Here is a 10,318-nt window from a genome sequence, read left to right as displayed (position 1 = left end):
AATAATATTTTGTGTTTTGCTCGTTTATTTAAAAAGAAAAACAAATTACAATTTGTGCTCGCTCTGTTTTGTTGTTCAAAGATTATAACATATCTTATGAATTACTTGGATTTGTAGTTGTAGGAAAACCAAAAGAAAGGACTTTTTATTTGAGCAACTTGGGTGAACAATTGACCCCTACCAAAGGCAAGAAATCAATAGGGGAAGGAAGCAATTGATTTCCCCTTTACAGAACATTCCAACGCTAAGTTTTCTCATGTGATATTCCATGAGCCCCTCAGCCTTGGGGCTTAATTAAGCACGAGTTATTAGAGCTCCAAGCCTCCAAGCCCCTCCAAGAAATCCTTGATTCATTGGGTACACCATCTTACATATAATATATATTACAAGGGCCAATAATAAACCTTAAGGTGAATGCATAAATGGCGTCCACATATTTGAAGGCAGCTTCTATTTCTAGAATGTTTGGATATCTGCTTTCATTGGTGCATACAGAACAATTGGCTTTACTTAAAAGCACATATAATAAAATAAATAAACCCAGCTTTATAGGAGTTAAATGGGAGAGTGAAGTGGACGCACTTTATAAAGAGACATAAAGAGACTCAGATGGGTAATACAGATATGCGTGGGGGGGAGTATTGGGAAACTAAAATCCCAAGTCAGAAAGCAATAATAAAAAGCCTGCTCTCTAAAATTATAAATAAAGGAGCCGTACTGATACGCTATCCGTTCTTAAAGATACCTCAAGATTTTCTTCACTGCACTGCACTGCACTGCCCGGCCCCATTTCTTCTCTTCTTCCTTCTTCTTCTTCTCGAACCAAAAATTTCTTCCTTTCTACTTTCTGTAAGGAGAGGAATCTTTAAGAGAAAGACAGAGTGTATGGTTAGTACCCAACAAAACAAAACAAAAATGCAGAGCTTCAAAGCTAACCCCCAACTCTATTGCCACTCTTCCTACTTTCATCGGTATGTTGCTCTCTCTCTCTCTCTCTCTCTCTCTCTCTCTATATATATATATATATATATATATATATATTTCTGGGCTTGTGTCTTGAGTCGGTGAATGTTTTTTGTTTAGCAAGTGTTGTGTTTTGGTGTGACAAAGTGTTTTGTAAAAGAAGGTGTCTCTATATCTATGTGTAAAACAGAGGAGATGGAAGTGGGAGAGACCAGACGCACTTTACGGATCTTGGAGAGCTTGAACAATCCGCTGCTGCTTTTCATCACCATGATGCTGTTGATTTAAGCCCAAGTATTCTCTTTCTACGCTGTCTCTTTTTATGGGGAGAGTACATTAATATTTTTTTTTTAATATACATATTATATGTGTTTTTCTCTTTCTTTCTCTGAAAAGTTCATTTTCTCTAACCGCTTCTAACATTAAAAAAATTTATTGCAGCCTCAATCTTCAATGTAAAATCGGTCAGTGTTGCTGGTGTTCCTAATCACCTTCAATATGGAGCCTTGAACACGGTACTCATTCCCACCAACTTCTCTAGAGGCATACATAAACTTGAGAGGAGTATATGATCAAGTTTCGATCCTTCTTTATTGATTGGTGTACATTTTTGGGGTTGTCTTTGTGTAGAGCATTAGCTGTGTGGACACCGGGCAGCAAGTCGTGTACCAGAAGGGGAATATCACGACTGGTACAAAGCTGGGAAACGGGCACCATATCGAGAGCTGGGGTGAGTCAGGCATGGCTGCAGACACTAGCCAACAAACTGACACCTCCACAGACGTTGACACCGATGATAAAAACCAAGTGGGTGCCTGTTTCTTCTACCTATCCACTGCTTTATGTTGTAGGAATCTTTGAGCTTAATGGTGGGTCAGCTTAGGATTGAGGACTTTTTACTGTTTGTTTACGTCGCGTTGTCATTCTTCACTGTATAGTGTATGCCGTATAATTTTACTTTTTTTTTTTACACATGCCGTATGTTGTGGAGGTTTGTTAAAATTTTTGTCTCGTCTTGGTTTCTCTTCTCAAAACGAACCCAAACAGAGCAGTCCTAAAACACACACAGAAGCAGACACTCCTTAAAAACACACACAAAAAAAAAAAAAACAGTTTTTACTTTATGTTCCCATTAATGAACACATACTTTTTTGTTTGTGTTGTGGGTATTTTAGTCTATTAATTAGTGGGTTCCACAGTATCATAAACTAAATTAGCTGACAAGTGACAATCCTCGACTGATGGTTATCAGACGATTCTAATTTATGGTTCTGTTGGAATAAAAATGGCTCCCTTGGTGAAATATTTGAAAATGTAATGTGGCAAGGATGACATTTATGTATTGCAGTTGAGCTCATTATTTGAAGTTACAAAGTTTGTTTGTTGGAAATTTCTGATGGTGGATCTTGATTGTGTTGTAGTTTCATGGAGTTCATAGTGGAGGACTTATGGCTGTAGATTCAATGGATCAATCTAAGGCAAAAGCTGGTGATCAAAAGGTTACTGACAGTAATGTTACTTCGATAGTTTGTGGTTATTATCCAGTTTTGTGTTTAAAGACTTTTAAAATCAAACTTAAGCTGATGCCATGACCTAGTCTCCCCTTCAATATGTGGGGCTGAACATGTAGAATTTTTAATCCAATACAATGTTAATCACCAGATGTAAATGTTCTAATATAATTTTAAAATCACCTATTGCTTCAAAAGTTTAAATTGATGGAAAAAAAATATATGAATTTTATAATTTAATTGATACTCTAACAAGGTTCATGTTATTTATTTATTTTTTTGTGTTCACTCTTTTGCAGACACTTAGAAGGCTGGCTCAAAATCGAGAAGCTGCAAGGAAGAGTCGATTGAGAAAGAAGGTAATTCCTCTGTGCTAGTCTATATTATGATTCTTCTTTACATTGGATTAATGAGATTTTCTTTTTAAAGCTTTGTTGATCTTCATTTTTCAAGTGACATATGTGGCTCCATCTCATATCTATTAATTTGATCTATAAAATCCAAGATGCTAATGCTTTGCTTTTTGGTCATGCTTTATTCCATTTTCCCAGTTACTATCATGGCTAAAACTCATATTGGTGGCTATGCTATTATGTGATATTCATATAAAATAGGAAAATGTCTAAATTCAATTGCTTTGACTCATCATTCTTAAGCAATATATTGAGGGAAATAGTAAAAGCACATTGGTGGCCGTTCTATGGTTTGTAAGTTACTATTGACTTAATAAATGCCCTGCATATTATTTCAGTTAATAACCTGTTGATTGGATTTAAATCCCGTTCTTAATCTAATCTTTCATTATCCTTGGTGAATTCTTTGTTTCAGTAATCAGTGTTTGGTACTTGCTTCTATTTCTTCCAATATTATTAGGTTACCTTTTGGTCAGAACGATGCCATGCTAGGTGCCTCTGAATTTAGTTATTTACCACTTCTTTGTGGGTGATATTAATTTAATGAAATAAAACATAATTGGATCATTCATGAATTTTGGTTTTGGACAGGCATATGTCCAGCAGCTAGAGAATAGTCGACTCAAGCTTACACAGCTAGAGCAAGAGCTCCAACGAGCACGCCAACAGGTGCAATGAGTTCTTGTTTCCATATATTTCTTTTTTGTGTTTGGGGGGGGGGGGGTTCTTTATTTTCTTTACCATTGCTAACTTAATTTTTTTCTTCTTGGGTTTGATATTATAATACAGGGTATTTTTATTGCAAGTGGATTTTCAGGGGATCATAGTCGGTCAATTACTGGGAATGGTAAGGGATTTTGGGTTCATGTATATTCATTCATTGTTGGCTGATACTGAAATGGTATGTTTTGATCCTGCAACTTCCTGTAAATAATTCTACTTTCAGGGGCCTTAGCCTTTGACATGGACTATGCGCGCTGGCTTGATGAGCATCAAAGGCTGATCAGTGATCTAAGATCAGCTGTGAACTCTCATATGGGTGATAATGAATTGCATCTTCTTGTTGATGGTGTAATGGCACATCACGATGAAATTTTCAGGCTAAAGAGCATTGGTGCAAAGGCCGATGTATTTCACATGCTTTCTGGCATGTGGAAAACGCCTGCAGAAAGGTGTTTCATGTGGTTGGGAGGATTCCGTTCATCTGAACTTCTCAAGGTGATTTATTGTTTGATAGTTTTGGATGCACAAAAATCAGCCTTCCTCTGCTGGCTGACTAAAAACTAACAATTTGTTTTTGGAAATTCAGATACTTGGGAACCACCTTGAACCTTTAACAGATCAACAGGTGATGGGTATATGTAATTTGCAGCAATCCTCCCAACAGGCTGAAGATGCCTTATCTCAAGGGATGGAAGCTTTGCAACAATCTCTAGTAGAGACACTTTCTTCTGCCTCTTTGGGCCCGGCTGGTTCTGGAAATGTTGCCGACTACATGGGACAAATGGCAATTGCAATGGGAAAGCTTGCAACCCTTGAGAATTTCCTTCACCAAGTAACAAACTTAACCCCTCTCTCTCTCTCTCTCTCTATCTCTCTATCTCTGTATAAGCAGATTCATACATGCTAGGACAATGGTAATTTGTAACTATAAACCCTGTAATTTATTTCTTGCTAGGCTGACCTTTTGAGACAGCAAACTCTGCAACAAATGCATCGAATTTTGACCACTCGGCAAGCTGCTCGCGCACTTCTTGTTATCAGTGATTACATATCACGTCTCCGGGCACTCAGTTCATTATGGTTAGCACGCCCTAGGGAATGACATTAAAGAAAATTGTTCCACAGAATCATGCCTTTGACTTCGCTTAGGCTCTTACATGATTAGTCGGCCATCTATCCTCTGTTAGGGACCCTCCAGAAGTTCTGGGAGCATGAAGATGGAGAACGATAATGCGGACTGGGCCATGAAATTGCTTTCTATTGTCTGCATTTCTAGTATGCCATTGATCATAGATAAGGTTCTGTTCTTGGCTCATGGAGATGTCTTAGTGGTGGATCTCTTGAATTTTGTAATTAAGTCCTGTCAGGTTTGGATGGATTACTGATTACCACCAAATAATGCTACATTTTTCTTGTATCCAATGCACGTGGTCACCCAAGCATTATCTTTAGTTTATACGTGAAGTTGAAGCCTAATTCTAAGCAAACCAAATGGATGCGAAAGACCTTGATATTCAGTTTTTCTTAGCATCCTTCTCACTTGTCAGCCTATTCAACGTACGTGGTTACACCATGAGTAATCTTAAAGTATTCACTTTGAATCATGAATTAGGAATAATTTAGGATTGTTTGTGCTTAAATAAAAGGTAAAACGTCATTAAGAGATAGTTTAATCGGTCAAAAATCACAATTTTATAAAGTGGAGATCACTAGTAGGCCAATGGGTATGTCTTGAGATATCGATTAAAATAAACCCATGGCTCGATCATGCTCGAACACACAAAAGCCCACCACTAGGGAGCCGTAGAAAAAAAAACCTCAGTTACACCGCACCTCGTTTCTTCTTTCTATTTTTCTCATGACTTAACAATAAGAGACTACTTATTTCACGAGCGACCCGCTGAAGAGGCTTGAAACAAAAGGAATTCCCAAAATTGAAATTAAGGATATTGTTTCCAATCTTAGGCTCCATCGAGTCCATTCTATTGTGACTGTAAAACTAGGCCCATATTTTCAGGATCAAGCCCAGATGAAACAATTAGCCACTCCCAGTAGGTCGTGGGCAAGGGCCTACCGTATGCTCCAAAAAATCGGCCCAGCCCATGCAAGATTCATAACCTCCCACAGCCACCAACTATCCAATGAGATGGCCGTGACAATTTCGTGAAGTTGGCGTGATGTTAAGGCCCAATGTTAAGGCCCGCCCCCAGGAAAAATAAAAACGAAAATCCACGTAATCCTATGGACGGTTTCCCAAGCCCAACCGCTCATACACGAAGAGACACGTTGGTTAGAACAAACATAGTGACTTCAAAAGCCGATTCACACACGCACACAGACACTGGTATTGTTCTTCAAGAATGAGTACTGAGATCGAGGAGTCATGGGCTCAGGAACCATCAGCGCCGCCTCAACCACCACTTTCCTTGGATTTGGATCACCCTGGGCCTCTTACAAAGCGAACAAATCCTGCCTCCTCTAACTTGAATTCACATTCTCCAGTACCTTGGTCCTCTGGTCTCTGCGATTGTTGCAATGATGTTAGCAGTTGTATGTGCACTTTTGTCCCTCCTTTGTGCCACACTTCATGGAACTGCATTTTGCTTATTTGTTTTTTGTTTAGATGGGTGCTATTCATTTATATATATCTATATATGTACATATATATGTTCTCTTTCAGGTTGCTTAACGTGCTGGTGCCCATGTGTTACATTTGGGCGCATTGCAGAAATTGTTGATAGAGGATCGACATGTAAGTTTCTAATAAAACAAGATATTGTTGGATTAATTCATGACATATATATATATATATATATATATATATATAGGTAGGGAAATTAAAGGGATATGTATGTAAAATATGGTGCGTGCATGAGTTGCAGCATGTGCGATGAGCGGAGCACTTTACACATTAATATTGTGCGTGACGGGTTGCTCGTGTTTGTACTCATGCTTTTACCGATCCAAGTTGAGAGGACAGTATTTCTTGGAGGAGAGCCCATGCACAGATTGCTGCATCCATTGTTGTTGCGAGGAATGTGCTTTGTGTCAAGAGTATAGAGAACTCAAGTCTTGTGGCTTTGACATGTCTATAGGTTAATCCAATCTCTCACTCTACTAGGGTTTTTATTTATTTATTTTATTTATGTGTGTTATCTTATATCACCACTTTACTTGTCTGTGCACTCTAATTTATAGATTACTTAATTGAATCGGAATGTAAATGACGGAGACAATATTTAAGTTCATAAACTTTGCTTTGATACTAAATATATTAAGTCACTATTAATTTTAAAATTTAAATTAATAAAAATAAATAAATTTAATAATTTGATTTATATCGTAACATGTTTTATCATTTCGAGTTATCTTTTGGTGTTTCATGGGATAGGATGGCATGGAAACATAGAAAGGCAGAAACGAATTGCTGCAAGTCCTCCGGCAGTACAAGGAGGGATGGCGCGGTAGATCAGCAGCAGTTGTTATTGCAAATGGACTACTTCTTAAGATATATAAAATAGATATCCAGAAAAAAAAATAAAATGTTACAGCAGGTGTAGTGATATTTAGCTGGAGAATATTTTTCCTAAGCTTCATATTTTTGTGGTTTGTTGTGTTATTATGATCAATGTCAATGTCATATCAACAAAGTGTAATAAGTGTGTTATTTTTAGCATTATTTTTTAAAAAACACTACTAATTTTACAAGTTTAATTAGTGGCATTTTTCTATTGTGGTAACTGGTAATTAACCTTAAGTCTGCTAATTTTTTAAAAAATAAATAACGATAAACCATTTTTCAGTGGCATTTTATGCAACTATTGCTAAAAAAAAAAAAAAATTAACTCGAACAATTGTCATTTTTTGGTGAGTTAATTATCAGGGGACAAAATCTGGTGGAACAAGTGAAAAGTAACACACATATATCCTAAAACTTTGTACGACTGACCAATATTGGCATCAACATCTTATCAAGTTATCCCATCCTAGCTAGGCCTTAGCTAGGGAATATTTATAAACCATAATGGTTATTTGAATACTGTGTACGATAGCTAAAATATGAGGATAGGATTTCTCGGCCCCTTAGATAACGGATTTTTATATATATTCTTTTCTTAGTGACTCGTGGGTTTGGTTGCTAAGGCCAGAGGGGGCCGGGGTGAGAGATTCAATTTCAAACCAATAAGTTTTGATTCATGATATGAAGTGTAACCTACAGCCCATTCTGGTTGATGGGTGCAGATTTGAGATTACTCCCTTCCATGTTTACAGCACGTGCATCATTTTCTGTTCTATCTGTCTTATCTATTATTAGATGCAATGGAGCCGATCAAGAAGAATGAAGGAAAGTGGGAATGCGTAAAGGAATAAAGATGGCTTACCATTTGCATGTTCTCTCCAGATTCCTTTTTCGAACATATCTATATATCATTGTACTTTACTTTGGAAAAAGTTTGAGCCTTGAGGTGCTGAGTGTCACGTAGTATATATATATATATATATATATATATAGTGAGTGATCCAAAAAATTTAGCAAATAAAATTCAATAAAAAACTCAAGTATTTAGTGACTAACATGGTAAGTATAATGTAAATTGTCACGTCAGTTTATAAAAAAAGTATATTCCTAATAACATTTTTTACTCATTTAAAAAAAAAAAGAGAAATGCATGTACCAATTGAGCTTGGCAATTCTTAGTGGAAGTACAAGGTTTTTGTATGGTCTAACCTTAACCAAAACCTTATGGCTATGTTTGATACATTGGAATGGTCATTCCTTTGGGAATATAAATGGGTATTACTAGAAATACATTCATCTTGTGATAAATAAGGCATAATGGGCTTGCTCATATATATATATAATTGGTTTGAAATGGGTGGTGTAAAAGTAAAAGTAAAAGGACGCGTGAATGTGAATCGATTGGGGCATTGACAAGCCGAAGTGTTTGACCCAAAGAAGCATGATTGAAATACTTTAAGCGCGCGAAATACATGCCCATTGTCTATCCATTGAGGAGCATGTTCCGTGGACGTCCGGGAAGCAGGGAGGGACCGCCCTTTCCTTGTGAAAAGTTGCCATTGTTTTTCCAAAAGCAACTTCATGGGCGCGCGACTTCCCCATATGCTTTCCCAAGCCCACAGACTCTCTCCAAAGTCTCAACGTGGAACAAAAATTTCCAACCCCTATAATTCACTTACTCGATAATGCCCCACAACTTCACCCGAAAAGATGTTATTGGGAGGCAACCTAAAGTTAGACCTGTGGCGTTTTTTTGACTCCAGAACATGCCATTGTTTCTCATAAATTGTCAACTATATTGTCATGCCACCATTCCATTCTGTATGGACATAACAAGATTTCCTCCTGGCTAGCTCCTGCAACTATATATATATATATATATATATATATATATAGAAATAGTAATGGTTGTTGCATATTTAGCCCTTACATTTATATACGTCACAACCCACTATTTTCTAGAAGCCGTCTCTTGGTCCTTCTCATCAGAAAATAGTTTTGCTGCTTGCTGGTTGTTTGTGTTTTTTATTTTGAATAAGAGATTTCTTCTCTCTAGATCTGCCCTCATGAGTGAGAAGGAATAATTAGGTGTAAGAGGTTATTTCTCACGACCTGGATAATTAGGTGTGAGTGGTTATTTCTCATGGCTGGTTTAAATAAATTTGTTAAAAAATTTAGCTACCCATGTCTTAGATCTAGTCTGCTCGAAGCAGATCATCTCTTTAACTGTATTTGCACATGGGTTAGTGGAAGATTGAAGTCATAGATAACACTTGATTGTAAGAATTGTTGTTTGTATCTATGACTTTGTAACTTCATAGCATGTGGCTATGATTTTGGCAAAACTTTATGTTTTGTGCTATAAAAACTTTTTACTCTACTCTATAAGAGCTTTATGCTTGTGATATTTAATCAATGAAATCCTCAAATTTCCATTAAAAAAAAACACCCACTATTTTTTTTCTCGTTCCTTTTTATGAGTGAGATAAAGAAAAAAGAAAGGGTTTCAATTCATGACCCGTATATGCTATATTGTTGAGTTGAGTACTACACTCTCATCTCACCTTTATTAATCTATTTGGGTGCTTCAATTTTTTTTTAAAAAATGTTAATTTAATAATTACTTTTTATTGTCACATTATTTAAGTAATTCTACTACAATTATAGAGGAATTTACTACGTAGCATTACTCTTCTCATAATTTGGGCCTAAAGCAGTAAAGCACCATAATTTAAGGCGGTGATGATATATAATCTGGTAAATAATCACACATGGCCGGTTAGAGGAAGTGGCGGTGATGATGACGCGTTTTCAAACGTGTTGATGGTAATAATAAAGGTCTGGACACTTAGGTTAAGATAAATTTCTGTGACACTAATTATAGCGTTGCATTAAAGGATTAGCTAGCATTAGCGTCGCAGTAATTGTGGCATTTAAGGATTGGCTAGTACTGGTGGGGTGAGAATGTTATTCGTTGCAACAGTAGTTGATAGTGAGATTGCAATGGTAAAAGGGCGGTGGCTGCAGAGAGGGGGCGGCAAGCAACTATAATTATGTCGTTAAAAATAAATGCTGACAAAGAAATTTAGTAAGCATAAGCTCATGCCACGTGTAATAAACATTAATGTCCGTAATTTGTTGTAACTTCAATATGGTCGTATCATATTTTTTAGGAGTAGCTTAATCAG

General features: G+C 36.8%; 2 protein-coding genes across 2 annotated transcripts; both read left to right on the top strand.

The window, feature by feature from the left end:
* Positions 1-900: 900 nt before the first annotated feature.
* On the top strand, positions 901-5,066 carry LOC132183862 (transcription factor TGA2.3). Its single transcript, XM_059597320.2, has 11 exons — positions 901-971; positions 1,154-1,257; positions 1,405-1,478; positions 1,594-1,770; positions 2,385-2,462; positions 2,774-2,833; positions 3,479-3,556; positions 3,677-3,734; positions 3,834-4,105; positions 4,197-4,442; positions 4,566-5,066. Exons 1-11 carry the CDS (start codon positions 916-918, stop codon positions 4,710-4,712), a joined length of 1,350 nt encoding a protein of 449 aa, XP_059453303.2. The 5' UTR covers positions 901-915; the 3' UTR covers positions 4,713-5,066.
* A 904-nt stretch (positions 5,067-5,970) lies between these two features.
* LOC132183898 (protein PLANT CADMIUM RESISTANCE 2-like) lies at positions 5,971-7,078 on the top strand. The gene is made up of 4 exons (XM_059597365.2): positions 5,971-6,160; positions 6,291-6,362; positions 6,493-6,705; positions 7,002-7,078. Exons 1-4 carry the CDS (start codon positions 5,971-5,973, stop codon positions 7,076-7,078), a joined length of 552 nt encoding a protein of 183 aa, XP_059453348.2.
* The last annotated feature ends 3,240 nt before the right edge of the window (positions 7,079-10,318 follow it).

This window comes from Corylus avellana, chromosome 7 (genome assembly GCF_965113065.1).
Source record: "Corylus avellana chromosome 7, dhCorAvel1.hap1.2, whole genome shotgun sequence".
NCBI lineage: Eukaryota > Viridiplantae > Streptophyta > Magnoliopsida > Fagales > Betulaceae > Corylus > Corylus avellana.
This window is presented reverse-complemented; position numbering and strand designations above follow the sequence as displayed.

What these genes read in the sequence shown, in the direction of transcription:
- LOC132183862 (XM_059597320.2), top strand. Translation starts at nt 916, where the DNA reads ATGCAGAGCTTCAAAGCTAACCCCCAACTCTATTGCCACTCTTCCTAC. An exon ending in CACTCTTCCTACTTTCATCG is followed by an intron (nt 972 to 1,153) that starts GTATGTTGCTCT and finishes TGTGTAAAACAG; the next exon opens with AGGAGATGGAAGTGGGAGAG. An exon ending in TCCAACGAGCACGCCAACAG is followed by an intron (nt 3,557 to 3,676) that starts GTGCAATGAGTT and finishes ATTATAATACAG; the next exon opens with GGTATTTTTATTGCAAGTGG.
- LOC132183898 (XM_059597365.2), top strand. Translation starts at nt 5,971, where the DNA reads ATGAGTACTGAGATCGAGGAGTCATGGGCTCAGGAACCATCAGCGCCG. An exon ending in TGTTGATAGAGGATCGACAT is followed by an intron (nt 6,363 to 6,492) that starts GTAAGTTTCTAA and finishes CATGAGTTGCAG; the next exon opens with CATGTGCGATGAGCGGAGCA. An exon ending in TGGCTTTGACATGTCTATAG is followed by an intron (nt 6,706 to 7,001) that starts GTTAATCCAATC and finishes TTCATGGGATAG; the next exon opens with GATGGCATGGAAACATAGAA.